General features: G+C 46.4%; 1 protein-coding gene across 2 annotated transcripts in view; it reads right to left on the reverse strand.

Annotated features, from left to right (window-relative positions):
- Positions 1-8,285: 8,285 nt before the first annotated feature.
- Positions 8,286-16,536, reverse strand: part of FBXO40 (F-box protein 40) — a 35,883-nt gene continuing 27,632 nt past the window's right edge. For both annotated transcript variants that reach the window (XM_019480125.2, XM_006258096.3), the window contains one exon: positions 8,286-10,314. In XM_019480125.2, coding sequence (XP_019335670.2) covers positions 10,117-10,314 — 198 coding nt within the window. In that variant the 3' untranslated portion in view covers positions 8,286-10,116. The remainder of the gene's footprint in view (positions 10,315-16,536) is intronic.

Below are 16,536 nucleotides of genomic sequence, written 5' to 3' on the forward strand. Positions count from 1 at the left end.
CAGATCCTTTCAAATTGTTAGTTGTTTCTCATGTGCCACTTCTTACACCTTGTAGTGATCATTAAGTTCAATAAACACAGGCATACAAGGAATGAGAAGAACTAAACAACAACAATTATTGTGGAGCAGTAAGCAAGCCTCTGCAACCCAGTTTCTCTCTAACTAGCTACTCTCTGAGACACCTTTTCCCAATTCCTACCTTTTTCAGTCTTCTAAGTTAAGGAGCATTCATAAATTATAACTTTTATCACTACACCAACTGCACCCAATGCAGAAAGGAAGGAGAAAGTCCTGCTCATTTCTTCTGCAACCTCAACAGTACAGGAGTAGCTGTATGAGGGAAGGAGACTAGCTATAGGTCCACTGTACCTGTCTGCATGGAGAGACTTGGGTAGGACAACAATGATCATGAGTTATGCCCTGGGTGGAAAGACCTTGATGCTGCAAGATGGGGGTGGGACAAGGATAGAGGAGTTCTGTCCCAGCTTTCATCGCTGACCATGCTTCAGAAAGAAGTGAAGAAGTTGGGGAAAATGGAACACCTATGGTGCTTGACTCAGGCACTCTGGACTGGGGTCTCCCCACCCACAGGACCCTAGGGAACACATGGAGGCCAGGGTGCGTCAGGCACAGCAGGGCCTGGAGCAACCACAGGCAGTGCAGTGGTTGCTGGCACCTTATTAGTTGCAGTGTTCATGGAAAATGTGCATAAAATCAAATAACATTGAAATGGAAACTTCACCTATCTCTTTCCCCCATGCTAATGTAACCCAGGAACACCCAAGGGTGTGCCTATCCTCAATTGGAAGGGATAGATGAGGCAGGCAACAGTGCTGTTAGGAGGACACCGGTGATTTGAGCGTGGGTCCCTCTTTCCTCTATAGAGTCAACTCCATGCCAATGCTCTTAACTATTTACAGTTTATTGAATTATATATATATTGAATAAGAAGTGATATGTGTATAGGTAAATATTCTAGTAGGTAACAAAGGAAAACTTTCTGAAAATATTCTTGTCACAACCAAATTAAGTAGTGCCCATGTCACAAACAAGTAATAACCATTTAAAACATTTTTTTCTGCACTAGGTTAACTAAGGGTTAACAATAATGATAGTAACCGCTTTTTTCTGCGCATGTCAAAAAGAAATTTATTGCTGCGCCACTAACAGAGATAAAAACTTTTGCCTTCTTTGCTTTATATAAATCATTATAATTGGTCAAAGAAAACAAGGAGTAACCCTGTGAAAATAACACCCTAGCAAAGACCGCTAGATAATTGACGATTCTAATTAGATTTATGACGTGGCGAAAAACAATTGGCTATCATACAAACAAAACCCGCTTACATTTTTCGCAAAGTCGAAGACAACTCTGCCCACACCTTGGAGTAAATCTGACAATTTGATCAGTTGTCAGCGTCTTCCCGCCGCGACCTCCCTGGCGTACCCTTGCCCCGCGTGCCCGATAAGCCGACCGCCGGCCCGTATATATATATCTGCAGAATGACTGAACGACGATCTCTAAGCTGTAACTAACTAAGTATCTCTGACCTCCGTCTTACACCACCTTGACATGAGTAAACAATCTTGCTTTGCAACCGATAAGCGTCCACCTAATTAATTCCACTCCAAGTGTCACAAGTACCCGCCTGACGGCCTTCTAAGGCCCCGGACCCTTATCTGCCTGGGTGGGAGTCAGGGAGAGCTGCTGGCTGGCTGCCCTGGGCCCCGACAATTCTTAGCAATATTTTTTAACAACACCAAAGGTATACAGATAAATATTTACAATATGATAAGCCAAAAACCCATTATACAAAGCTAACCCAATTGCATAACATTTTGTACAACGTATTCATAATTATGATAAGAATTACACAAAATATGAGGCACAGTTTTACACGATATAAGGCGCATTTACCTATGGATCCCAGCTAGCAAGGGGTGCTTCCCCTTCTATGGGTCTAGCTGGGAGGGAAACTTTCACCCGGGGCTTCCCTCTGGGGAGGGTTGTCTTATTTCAGGAATGCCTCTCCTGCGGGACCCAACTCTACCAGCAACTTACAATTTTCTTCAAGGAGTCATCAACCGGGCCTCGGAGTCCTTCAATCAATCAGAGGCCCCACCAGCATTGTCTGTATCACTCTGAGACCTCCCCTCCTGGCCCTGTGCCCTGCTTTGGGCACTGAGGGTTCCTCCAGCTCTCGTGGGGGGAAACCTAGCCGCTGCTGGCTGGGTTTACCTAGCTTTATGCCTAGGCCTTCTCTTTCCCAGGCTCTGCTCTAGGCTCCAGGGCTCTTTTAGTTCTTTGGCTGGGCCATGCTATGGGGCTCCAGTTACCTGGTTTACGCCAGGGTCAAACTGAGCAGGCTCAAGCTGCTCCCAGAACAGGTTTTCCCTGGACCAGACTTTACACTGTGTAGGCCAGAGCAGCCTCAAGCTGCTCCCAGGGTTGGCTCTCCGTGTGCCAGTCTGCACACTGCTCTGTCCAGCCCTCTGCTGAGGATGCAAGCTGAAGCTGCCTCAACACAGCTCCCAGAGCCTGAGCTCCGTGTACCAGCCTGAGCACCGCTGGGGTGAAGAAGGGATCCTGGTGGAGGCTCTTCCCTCTCCAACATCCCTCACCATCTCTGCTCAAGCTTTTATTTACACTGGAGGCCCTGCCCCTGAAGTCAGCCAGACCTGCAAAGCACAGTCTTCAATCAGGACCAGGGGCTTACCACCACCCCCTCCAAGCAGGGGCAGGGCAAGCCTCTCCCAGCTGTTACCTGATTGGTAGAAATGTTCCACCAATCCAAAGTGTCCTTCTCCAAGCTGGGCTTGCAGGGCAAAAGCGGCAAGCCCACCACACTAACATTAGAAACGATAATTCTAAGTCTTCTGATGAGGGCTCAAATGCTGTACCTTCACAGGCTTGGGATAGAGGCATACATTCAAACTTCTAACAGTAAGGGCAGGTTGACAGGGAGCTACCAGCTGATTCTTCTTCAGGGTAGCAGAGCTCAGAGGTCTGTATGTCCAACTGTGGGCTTCTCCCTAAGATGGGGCTCAGTAATCCTCGGCCTTTTTCCCTCCAGGGTGTTACCTCCCCTGCTACAAGGCAGAGGAACCCTGGCCTGCCCTCCCTTCTCCTTGGGGATTGATTCTTGCCTATCCCTCACTATTGCCTTGGCTCTTTCCTGACATCCCTTTGTGACAGGCTTCCTCTCTACATAACTCTTCACATCTTCTCTAAACTTGTATCACTGAAGTTCTTCTATTCACTATCTCCCTCAATGCCCTTCCCCTTCAGATAGATGGCAGCCTCCAGCCTTTTTTCCCTTTTCCTGCATAAACTGCCATCTTCCATGGCAGCTATTTTCTGATTAATGGCTTGGTCACAACTGAAAGTAATTTAGTTTTTTATTAATGCTTTCTGGATAGGTCAGGATATAAATCTAAGTAGTAATAGTAATACACTAGAGCAGCCCTCCGCTCCCTTCTGCAGGGAACAGAGCTGAGTGGGGCGTTGCCAGGCCCCTGCAGGATTGTGCAGCACGTCTGCCTGCACAATCCCAGGCTTTTCCCCACTGGCTGCTTAAGGGATGGGAAAGTTGCCCTGGGCTAGCACTCTGAGGCAAGGTGGGGGAGGCATGCATCTATTGATGATATGAAGCTTTTCAATCTCCCTCTTTGCTTTGTCATACTGTCTGCAGCAAACTGACAGGCAAGCAAGCCAGCCTGGGGGCTGATAGTGATAACATTCTTTATCACCCAATTAGCAAAACAATGGCCTCTCTCCATTACTTCAAACTTCTATAAAAGCTTACTGGCTGACCTGTTGAGTAGCTCCAAACAGCCCTAAGAAGTCACTGTTCTGTCTGCTTGCCACGGTGAAACTGGAGACACACACACAGACACCTCTCTGCATTAGCTAGCATACCACATTCCTAGGTTCTGTGGGGCTGGGGTCCATGCTGTGGGAGATGGGAGGGAAGGAAGTGGAGGGGTGGGATTTCCTGCTTGAGCAGTGTGGGGTAGGGCAGGGGAAAGCCAGGCAGACCCTGCTGTGTCTGCAGTCTCTGCTGGAGCCTTATACAGCATTAGCTAGCACACCACATGCTGACTATGATCTGTGCTGTGGCAGAGAGAAGGAAGGGATCCCTGCTTAAGCAGCGAGTGGCATGGGGAAGCCAGCAGACTCTGTTGTGCCTGCAAGTCTCTGCTGGAGCTCTGGCTAGGGAGCAGAGGGGAGGGGCCAGCTCTGCTGTAGAGCAGAGAGCTCTGCTGAGCCCAGAGAGCATGCCAGGGTGCTGGGGAACTCGGATTTAACTTAAACCAGCAAGGGGTCTGGGACAGACATTGCTTAAACAGGTTTGACCCAAATCAGTTAAGTCTAATACTACATTCAACCAGGTTTGTCTCAAACCGGTTTCAGCCATTTTCAGATAGGTTTATGTGCACTGAACATCTGTTCTGTTACAAGTTTAAACCAGTTTCCGATCATTTAAATCAGTTTATGTGTAATGTCTGTCCCTAGCCCTAGGCACATTTCCTGGTACAGGTCCCTGTCTGCTATCTTTTCCTGCATGGGGCTCTGCAGCCCAACCACTACAAACTCTGAAACCCCTGCCTCAGCTGTCCAGAACCTTCAGTTGCTTAAAAAGGCTCCCTAAATTGCACATCCCTGTAGATGCTCTGCATTTTTCAGTTAACCCTTTCAGAGACAGGCAAGCAAGCAAGGACTTTAGGATTTTTTGACTGCAATGACTTTTATTCTTAAGAAAACACTTGAGTTACAGATGCTGGTAAAATAGAAAACCCTCCTGAGAAGTAACCCCCCTTATTCTGGACTCTTTCTTACTTGGAAGTCAAGGCTTGGTCAACTGCCAGGCAAGCAGAGCCCCTGTCTTTATTCCATGTACTGCTGGACCACCCACCCTTTCTCTTACCCCCTAAATTCCAATCACTTGCCATATACTAACAGTGAGAAATTCCAGACCCTTCCTCCCAATAGGCTGCTGTCTGTGATCTGTTTTCACAGGTGCTGGGCATCCAAAGGTGCTGATATTTAATGACTCTATTGAAGCTTCTCAGCAATGGCATAAGCAGTGGTAGGCAGATGGGGCATCAGGCTCAGATACCCACTAGAGGAGGTGCAAGAATGGCAGTCATCGCTACCACCAGCAAAGCAGCCACAGTTGCTGTAGGTAACTCAACTCCTGCTGCTGCTGCTGTCCAGGTCACAGACCCTGGTTTTAATATCTTTACCATAAGTGCAAAGACCCTGACATACAGTGGGTATAAAGGGTACAGCAACGGTCTCCATCCAAAATGTAGGATGTGGCATTTGAATTTAGAAGTGTTAACACAAACATTCTGTCAGTTATAAATCCAAACAAGTAAACCCCCTCTCCAGCCCCCGCCCCCCCGTAAGCCCCTTCCACAGTTTTGTTCAAAAATCTAAAAGCCATTTTCTTTCCCCTCCCTTTTTTCTCAACCCCTAAACAACACTCCTTGCACTACTCCTCTTCTCCTCTTATGGAATGCTTTGCTTTCCCTTGTCTCCCCTCCCAACCTATTAACCCCTCTCCCACCACTTTCTGCTGTCTGCCTAATCCTCTCCTACCTCCATTTGAATTCAGTCTTGAAAATCCTCCTCCTCCACCTCTACCCACATCTGTACCTTACCTGCCTTTTCCAACTTCCCCAGTATTCTGCTACATGCTACCAGTCTCTATCAACCATCTTCCCAAAGCCACCTCTTATAAATTCCCTTTTTCCTAAGTATTCTCAGGCTGCCATTCTCCATTCTTCTGATGACCAGGGATCCTGGTTTTCTGTTTCCCATGGAAAAACAGAGAAAACTATGGATTTCCCCTTTTTATCAGAGAAAATGTGGATTTCTCCTTTTAGCAGAGAAACCCACGGATTCCCTGCTTTTGCAAACAGCTCTGCAGGCTGGTTGAGTTCCAGCCTGCAAGAGCTGTTTGCAAACAGGGTGGGAAACCCCCAACCCTGCCTGGAAGGAAAGGGGAAAGGGGAAGGGTGGGTCCTGAGGCTCTCAGCCACAGCTCCACTTAGCTCAGCTTCACTCTTCGCTCCTGGAGCCTGAGGTAAGTGGGGCTTGAAGGGGGCTGGGGGCCCCTCTGGCAGGGCTGGGGGGTTGCGGGTCATGGCTGGGGGGCACTGGCAGGGCTGGGGGGGGCCAGGAACTCGCCCTACCCCCACCTGAGCAGGCAGAGCTGTGGGGGAGCTGGCTCCATGCTGCTTCTGCTGCAGCTGCCTGCTGTTGGGGGCAGGGAGCTGCAGACTTGGGTCCCTGGCTGCATAGCCCTGGCACCTGGGGCCCCCTCCAGCAGGGCTGGGGGGCAGGGGCTGTGGGTAGGGGTAAGAGGCACGAGTAGGGTGGGGGGCTGTGGGGGCGAGTGAAGGGCACCAGCAGAGCTGGGGGGTGGGGGCTTCAGGGAGCTTTTAAATTTAATAATGGATTTTGGGTTTTTTATCAGAGAATCTGCAATATTTTTTGTCAGAGAATTTGTGATTTTTTTATCAGAGAAAACCAGGATCCCTGCTGATCACCCCCCCGCAAAGTTACTTCCTCCCACTTCATGTCATATCAAACAACCTCTTCCTTCTCCCACTTAATGCTTCACCTCTCTCCTGGACCCAGAATGTAACGAGGCAGCTGGGCACATGAGGCAACAGCAAGTTCTAGCTGCCGCTGTGCGACAAGTATGATTGTGCAGCTATGGTGGCAGTTGCTATTTTTCGGCTCTCTACTACCAATAGGATGTAGGGTGGCTGCCCTGGCCATCCCACCTTAATTACTTACTGCCTGGACCTTGACCTGTTTCTCCCTATCCCATCTCTATCTCTCTCTTTCTTTCTCTCTCTCTCTCTCTCTTTCTCACCCAAGCACTTTCCTTTGCTCCCCTCTACTCTTCTTCCCTGGTCTACCCATCCTTACACTATCCTGACTTCCATCCATTGTCTCCCCCAAATACCATTTTTCTCTTTCATGCGTGCCAGCTCACATTCTGCCAATGAGCAGACACTTCATAGTTGGTCAGTCAAGACCCAGAACAGAATGTGAAAATGAGATTCATACTCTTCAGAAGCAACATAGGTCACAAGGGTTTGCCCAGGTCATGAAGTTCCAAGTATGAGACATGGATCCGTGCTTCTTTAGTGTCAGAGAGTGTTTGGATCCAGTGTTATAACCAGTGGTTCTCTGTAGCAGAAAGGTTATTTTACAAAAATAACAGAAACACTGATGCTTGTAACCAAACCTATCAGTGTCCATCTTTAAATTGTACTTCTGATTAGGGCTGTCTCGGGGCGGGGGGGGGAGGGGGGGGGGCAAATTGGGCTACCGCCCTGGGCCCTGTGCTTTGGGGGCCCCTGCAGAGCCAGGTGCAGTGGCTGCGGCCCCTCCTGCAGTGCCTGCCTAGTGCTGGTGACGCCACACTGTCACCGCCAGTTTTGTGTTCTGCGACTCACCACCACCCTTCCACCCTCACCCGCCACCACCGCTGGCTTCTTTGCATCTGGGCCCTGCACAGGCTGATTTGCCCTGGGCCCTGCACCCTGCTAGGGTCATCTCTGCTTATGATGAATTCATTTAAGATAAACTGGGCAGGTACTAGCTCAGCAAAGCTCTTATGAACTCACCTAAAGGGAAGAAGCCAGAAGAGGAGGCTAACTCAGCATTTGTCTTCTGAATAAACTTAGCTATAAATGAATAGTGAATTGTTGTCTAGTGCTGGCCAACAGTTAACATGGACAATATCCTCCAGCCTTAAATCAGATAGAAGTATCAAGACCACTGTCACCTGACTTCTTATGAGCCACAATACCCATTATATTGTACATAACCTGCCACCCCATACTATCTAGAGCCTTTTCTAATTCAGAGACAGACTGACTAGTTCACTGTATTAATTATGTATTTCTTCAGATTAACACAGACTGTTGGATTCTGTTGTCTAATGGCTGTAAGGACACTTTTACATGTGGTCTGAGGGTCGGGGGGTGGGGTGCTTTATTAGAGTAGCTCCAATGCGCTGGAATTCCAATGCATCGCAGCACCCTTGGCGCTTATGTATAGGCACCCTAAATGACTGTTCTTGATGTTACAGTGCCTGCAGCTGCAAGGTTTTCCAGAATGTGTCTGTATCCAGTCTACATCTGTTATTTTCTTTGGGACTCAGAAGTGTCCAGAGGGACAGTGCTTTTTCCTGGACTTCCTGATGTTCTGTCTCCTGCCAGGGCCATCCCAGTACACATTTGTCAAGACATTTCTCTCTGATCCCTTTTTGAATTACTACATTTGCAGAAGTTGCATCGTCTTTCTAGTTGGACTCCAGCACCTTCTCTTTACAGGTAAGCATTACAAAAGAAGAAGCAAGATGGTAGGAGGTCAGGGACTCAAAATGAGTTCCCAAGTCCACCTCTCATAGGGCATTTATACACATGCTCCAGGAGGGGGGGCGAGGGGGGAACTTTATTTAGAGTGGCTTTGTGGAATTTGACATATGCTGATTGAAATTAATATTGTAACTGGTCCATTCATTGTTAGTTGCATCTTGCTCCCCTGCAGGCACTTTCCCCTGGCGAAGTTTGTTTTTTTAAATTACCTATTTATAAAAAAACAAACCAATTAAAACCCCCAAACCCTAAATCCTATTTCATATATGATCCATTCCAAGCTATGTACAAGAATCCACATCAAAGGTGGAAGAAAGAAGTAAGCACAGACTAGTAAGCAGTTTCATATATAAATCAAGGCCCCAAGTCAGGAAACAACTTGAGCAAGTGTTTAAATTTAAACTACAACTTATCAATCCCTCCCCCACAAATATCTGTGAGATTTGTTAAAGTTGCTTTCATTTTTTCATGGTTTGGAGTTTTTTTAAAGGTTTTTGCATTTTTTTATTGGAAACTTTTATAGTAAACTTTATCAGAACTATCACTGAGTTGGTTTCTGAAATGTTCCATTTACAGAAAATCTCTCTTTGTAAACTTTTTACTGAAACTGGGTGCATGAGAAATTCTGATACTGTTCGTGAAAAATTTAATGTGTTTTAAATCAAACCTCTGTAAAACTTTTAAAAACCTCCAAAAAGTCAATATTTTTTTTACCCCCGATTTTTGATTTTGGAAAATAAAGTCAATTATGAAGAAAAATTTTGGTTAGGAAAGTTTAAACTCTCTCTCCTACAGCCCCCTACTGAATTAGGGTTACCATATTTCCAGGATCAAAAAAAGAAGACACCGGGGGGGGGGGGGGCAGGGTATATGATTGGGGGGCAGTGATATGCCTGTGCCCTGCCTCTGCCCCTCACTCCCAAACCACAGCCTCCCACCTGCCCTCCCCCCCAGCCTTGCTGGTGCCCCTCACTCCCAACCTGCAGCCCCCTGCCCCACAGCCCTGCCAGTGCCCCTCATGAAATGCTGCCCTGCAGCAGGAGGCTTTCCTGAATTGGAATCTCCATCCTTTTTCTTTAGATGCTATTTTGCTGCTGTTTTATGCATTGCTGAATCTTAGATTATATATCTCATGAAGCTATGACACAGCCACCATTCCAGGGCTTGGTTTCCTGTTCCTGTGCATCCCAACACCCTTACTATTGCCATGTCTGTCAATATTGAAGCAAAATGTTCTAAGAAAGGGCACAATTCAGGAACTTCCCTGTGTCATGTGTTTAGTTGTGGATGATTCTGCATGCTGACCATGATGTGCATCTGATTTATACAAGCTAGGTGCTCTAACTGTTCTTCCCTTCTTCAAGGACACTGTTGGGCCAGTAGCATTTCCCTGACTTCCAGACTGCCAAAATGGCTCCATGTAAAGCATACACATTAATCATTGCTTTTTCTGAGTGGCCATGCTGAGAGGCCAAGAAACAAAAAATAAATAGAAAGCGGGTGACATTAGCAACCAGCGTGCCAGAAGTCTACAGCTGAGTGAAGTGCTGAGGGTTAAAATAACGCAAGAAAAAAGATGCAGCATATTCCAGGCAAAATAGCAGAAGGATGATTTTATAATTCCAAAGGGACTTTTCTCCTGAAGTGCCCACGTAACAATCTGCACCCAATGCTCCAGTGAGTGACCTGGGTGGAGTTGTGTTTATCTGCTCAGAATCTACGCTTGAAGGCAGAAACCAAAGTCTCTTGATCCTGCCCTTGAGATTCACACATGCTGGGTAGCCAGATCGGGTCCTTCTTGTGTTCCACTTCATAGAATGGACAAGCTTTCAGATGTTCAGACATGCAGGGAACTTCATTGAATTGCCACTTGTTAACAGGTGAGAACAGGCTGCTAAATTGCCAAATCTAGTATGGGGGGGAAAAAAGAGAAGGCTTAAACATATTAAACATAGGTAGCATTACATAAAATGCTTCAGCGTTTTACAAATCAATGTTCAGATACTATAATGGGTCTTCCTCATGCTCATTTAATTGGACTGACTAACGAAGTCATGTTAATTAAGAACTGATACAACAGAATGGAAAATCTGTATGTACTTTATATACACAGAGAAATGTGCAATAAAACAGTAAATGTAAAGTGCTAATATATAAATATCTATCCCTGATTACAATTACATTCAAATGGTATTATATTTGAGAGTATTTACCAGTAACTTAAAGGTAAAAATGTTACAGTGCTGTTGCAATTTCCCCCAAAATAAGCATTTGAAACCTAGGAAATTTACAGTGCAAGTCATGTGTAAAGGAAATTCAAGCATGTAAGGGTACAAACACATAGTTAAAGTACCCAAACAACCATAAATTTGCTCTCTAGGGATATTGTGCATTAAAGACAGGATAATGTTTAAGAAATGTTAATGTTTATGGTTTCCCATTAGATTAAACTGACTTGTAAAGGCATTAGAATTTTTTCCTCAATATTTATTTCCTGTATAGAGGAAAGATGATAATTGTTTGAATTAAGTCTGATATCCTAGTGACTCCACTTAAGAATTATTTGAGTTTGTCTATGGTCTCTAATATGGCAGCAATTACATTCAATACTTAGTGGTTTTGTTTAACTATGAACTATTTTTTCAACGATAGCTGTGCAAAAGATTTAATGTTTTGAAAAATAGGTTGAATACTTTTCTAAAATACATGCTCTAGTTCAAACAATAATTAATTCAGGGAAATGTGGCCTTTATTAAGCAGGAGTTTGGATTATATTAGGGGCATGAAAGACATGGGCTACAAAACCCTTTCATCAGGCCTGTGAGGCTGGTAGCAGAGCTTGCAATTTGGGGGTTGGGCGAGCAGTGTATGGCCTGATGATGAATTCCCAGCAAGCCCAATGGACATGCATGTTGGGGGGGGGAGTTGAGGCAGAGGAAGATGTTAATCCCCGTGGCACTGCTTGGTCTGCATCATTCTATTTGTAATATTTTTAAAAGAAGGAAGGACTGATATAAGTGCTAAATTTATTAAGGTTTTAATTAAGCTTTAACTCATAAGCAAAAGATTTGCCTTGAATTTTCTGAGAATTTACTTCTTTTACTTCAAGTGTAAATGCTGTTACCTTGGGGAGTGTAGTAGGGCACTAAGGTGCCTGCTACTGAGAGAGCCAGGAAGACTCCTCAGGTGCCGGTAGCTGAGGTAACTAGAGGGAGCTAATGATCCGCACCTGCCTAGCCAGGTGACAAGGGGCAGGGCCTGGCTCCTATATAAACCACAGGCAGGGGGCCAGGTGGCAGTTCCCTACCAGCAGCTAAGGAAGGAGGAGCTCCCTGCCAGAAAAGCGAAGCCAAGCCGGGATGCTAGAGCAGTGTTGGTCACCGCGGTGGGATAGAGAACCCTGGTAGGCCTGAGCGTAGTTTGGTTGGAGGCTTAAGTTGTGTTGTAGCCCAGGGGCTTGTGTTTATGTTACTATTTGTTACACCGGTGGTTTGGGTGAGGCTATTAGGGGATGGAGGAGACCTCATAGAGGACTCACAGTAGAGTGGGGACCCCAGCACCAGTGAGGGTGCAGCATTTGGGGTGTACAGACCCCAGCCCCAGAGAGGGGCAGTTGAGAAGCCCCAGGGTGGGCGTGGTGAGCCCTGAAAAGGGGGCGGCATAACTGAGAAGGCCTGTGTGGGTGTGGTGAGGTCCGGAGAGAAGGGCGGCGTTATTGAGAAGGCCTGGAGAGAGAGTGGGCCTGGAGAAAGAGAGAGTGAGAGACGGGGCTGTGGAGAGCCCGAGCGCTAGAGAGGGTGCGAAGATAGAGAGAGGGACAGAACAATATCCATTACATCTGCGAGGCTTGGGGCGTGGTATTGGGGTGGTAGGAGCCACGCATAGCCCATAAGGCTTGAGTGCATGGGACACCCCTGACAGAAGAACCATGGCCAAGAGGACAGAAGGTAGCCTCCCTATAAAATATTTAAAAAATCAAAGACGTGGCGGACGAGAATCGGCGGGTGCAAGGCGACCACTTGGCACGGTGAAGGAGGCGGCAGGGGAGAGCACGGCGACCCTGACATCCCTTCTGTTACAGGGAGGACACTCTGTATTATCATACAAAACAAAGAATTTGGCTTTATGTACAAAATTAAGTATAGCTATAACCATGGAGTCCCAAACAGTGCCTCCATATCAGTAGGTGCCTGCAACTGTACTAATTTACATTGACAATTAGAAGAGTTGTCATGCCTCCTGTTTCAGGGCATAAAATTTCCCTGTAAACTGCACAAATGGCAATAGCACTTGGGGCTATAGTGGGTCAAAATTCAACATGAGTCAGCAATTTGAAGCTAAAAAATAAAAGCAACACCTAGATATGATCCACAAGCTCAGCCTACAGATTTAAAATAGGTCAAAAACATAGTTTCAAAAACATTTTGACCTGCTGTGGGCATTGTGAATTCTTGGCAACATAAGAATTTCTCTATTTTTATGTAGTCAAGAAACAAGTCAAAGCTAAGATCTGGCAATTTTTTAGGAGTGTCTTTAGTCTAAAAAGGTTGAGAACCACTGACCTAGGGGATCAGGCTGTGCTTAATATTGGGAGGCAAGGTGTCGGAGAGAGATTATGGGTAGGGACTGACTTAAATCACAATTTTGCGATTTTCATGGAAACCACAAAAAACGGCAATCTCTGCAATCACTGTGAAAAATGGCATTGGCTGCAATTTCCCAGGAAATCAACCAATAAAACCCCTAACTTAATAAAATGCTAGCTGCTCCTCATTGCTGCTGTGGCCCAGCTTCATAGCCTGCTTGGGAGGGGAAGGCACAAGCTGATGAAGCAGCAAGAAGGGCAGCAGCCAAGATGGCAGCTGAACCCTTGTGCCTGTCTGCCAATCAGGGCCAGGGCCATAAAAAGGGCAGCCAGCAGTCAAGATGGTGGTCACCCCCCTGTCCCTCCTCCCCCTTAGGCCTCTCCACCTGTCAACACCAAGAGGTGAAGCCTCTGCCAATCAGTGCTGAAGGTTGGGGCCACCTTGCAATATTTGCAAAATTGGATCTGAGCGCTGTGACCAAGCCGTGAAAATTGCTTTCTCTCACACCGAGTTAGATAGGTTCCTAATTATGGGTGTGTTCTGGTAAAGTAAAGAAACAGGACCCCGGACTGTGTGAAGTTCGGGTTTGTCTTGGTATGTGAGGGGGACAAGATTTCATACCAGGTGGTTCATTAATTCTAGTAGAGGATATAAAATATCTCAGTAATTCTTCTGCTTATCCTCTTCATGTAGAACAGACTGATGTCTACCAGTGAGATGGAGGAAACGTGGTTTCTGATCTGCGAGTGCTGTGTTCACCAAAAAGCACACTACATTTATTGGGCGTCAATACAGATATTTGAAAGACCAAGAAGGAGAGCTTCTTCATCGAGAGCTCTCTGTTAATTGACAAAGTGGGATGACTTTAACCCTCACCACTCTCATGTTGTGCTGTAAAACCTACCCCTATACCACAACATATCCTAATGAAGTAGAGCACAATTAACAGATTTCACTCTCAAAAAACCAAAACCTAGAAAAAGTCAGAGAACTTACATTAAGGTTATGTTTACAGGATGACTGAAAATGAGCTGCCCTTCTTGGCAGTTTTCACCACATGTTTATAAGTCTTGCGACTCTAAGGACTATGATAAAAAGCACTTCTGAAATTATAACCGAATGAAATATGTCAAACTTACTAAACTAGTGATTTATTTTGCTATGGGAAGAAAATAGGATGCTAGACTGTGCTGCAATTGGTCAGTCTACTGCAACAATTCTTGTGTTCCAGAACCTTTTAATTCAAAATGTGAGCAAGTTTTGAATCAAAAAACTTGTTTCTCAGTAATTTGTGCCTCACTGATTAGGCAACCAACATCAAACTGTGCAAAGTCCAGTGGCACAATACCTCCACACAGATCTACACACACTGATAGTTTCATTGAAAAATTTCACTCTAACTGCAGAATGAAAACAGTTTCAACCATGAATGACTGGTGCTTCCCACAACTTGGGGGGGGGGGGGGGGCGTGGCAGTGAGCAGGGACAGCCACAGCCATTGGCAGTGGTGGGGGGATGGGGGGGGGAAGGTGGTGAGTGGTGAGCAGCAAGTGGGGACTGCCCACAAACGCCAGCAGCTGCATCGGCAGCAAGGTGGGGGTGGGTGCGAGTGGTGACCACCTGCAGAAGCTAGCAGCAGCATCGTCAGTGGCCAATCTCAGGGGGGGCACGTTTTCTACCCCCCGTGCCCGCCCTACACATTGCCTGTAGTTTCAACTGTTCATAAAAGGTGTAAATGAGCCTGTAACTTTGAATTTGCATCCCTTTATCTTAGCTGACACAAAACTCTCAGCCAGTGTTCCTATTTGCTGAATACACTGGTAATGTAAGATTAGTGAAAAGAATTGATGCTTTGCAAATGGCTAGTTCCAGACAGTCAACTATGGCAAACCTTTCAAAAGTATGTAAGTTGTTTAGGAACCTAAGACCTATAAAGGATGGAAGACTGGATCCACCTCAAAGGAGGAGTATTCTGCCCTGTAGGGAGCGAACCAGGAAAGCCAATGCTGTGACTGAGCTCCAACTGGCTACATATATCAAGGACAATAAAAAGTCCTTTTTTAGGTATGTGGTGAGCCAGAGGAAAAGCAACGGTAACATTGGACCCCTGCTAAACTAAATGGGACAATTGACAAGTGATGCCCAAGAGAAACCCATTAAGCAGGTTGGCTATTTTGCGTCAGTTTTTCACCAGCCCCAAGGGACAGCCCTGCTCAATATGGTACAGGACGGCCAGGGTGAGGGAGAACTATTACCTTACATCAGTGTAGGCAATGTGAAGGAACACCTTGAGAGGCTGGACACCTTCAAGTCAGCTGGCCCAGACAGTTTACACCCCAGGGTACTTAAGGAGCTGGCAAGTATCATAGCTCAGCCCCTGGCATGGATCTTCGAGAACTCGTGGAGCTCAGGCAAAGTGCCCAAAGATTGGAAGAAGGCCAATGTGGTGCCTCTCTTCAAGAAAGGGAGAAAAGTAGATCCGGGGAACTACAGGCTCATCAGCCTGACCTCTATTCCAGGGAAGATCGTGGAAAAAAAATTATCAAAGAGACCATTCTTGACAAACTGGCTGATGGCAACATCCCGAGGGATAGCCAGCATGGGTTTGTTGTGGGTAGGTCTTGCCTGACCAGTCTCATCTCCTCCTATGACCAGGTGGCATATCACCTGGACAAGGGAGAAGAGATTGATGTCATATACCGTCATTTTAAAAAAGGCTTTGATCTGGTATCCCATGATTATCTCATAGAAAAACTGGCCAACTGCGGCCTCAGCTATATCACAGTTCAATGGCTGGAGAATTGGCTCTGAGGTCAGACCCAGAGAGTGGTAGTTGACGGAAGTCAATCATTTTAGGGCGCTGTGACCAGTGGGGTCCCCCAAGGTTCTGTTCATTAATGATGTGAACATTGGTATCAGAAGTGGACTGACCAAGTTCACTGATGACACCAAACTTTGGGGTAAAGCATCCACACTCAAGGACAGGATGGTGATTCAGGTCAACCATTACAGGCTCAGAAAATGGGCAGACAAAAACCTGATGGTGTTCAACAGCGAAAAATGCAAGGTACTCCACCGCAACATGCTTATAGGCTCGGCAGTGCTATGCTTGCCAAAAGGGACTTGGGGGTCATGAGTGACCACAAGATAAATATGAGCCACCAATGCGATGTTGCAGCTGGTAAAGCAAGGAAAACTCTGGCTTGCATCCATAGGTGCTTCTCAAGTAAATTCCAGGATGTCATCCTCCTGCTTTACTTGGCCTTGGTGAGGCCGCAGCTGGAGTACTGCATCCAATTCTGGGCTCCACAATTTAAAAAGGATGTGGAGAAACTTAAGAGAGTCCAGAAGAGAGCCACACACATGATCAGAGGGCAGGAGAACAGGCCGTATGATGAGAGGCTGAGAGCTATGGGACTCTTCAGCCTGGAAAAGTGCAGGTTCAGCAGGGACCTGGTAGCTGCCTATAAGTATATATGGGGTGTACATCAGGATCTGGGGGAATGCCTCTTCACCAGAGCGCCCCAAAAGATGACAAGTTCCA

This window comes from Alligator mississippiensis, chromosome 1 (genome assembly GCF_030867095.1).
Source record: "Alligator mississippiensis isolate rAllMis1 chromosome 1, rAllMis1, whole genome shotgun sequence".
NCBI lineage: Eukaryota > Metazoa > Chordata > Crocodylia > Alligatoridae > Alligator > Alligator mississippiensis.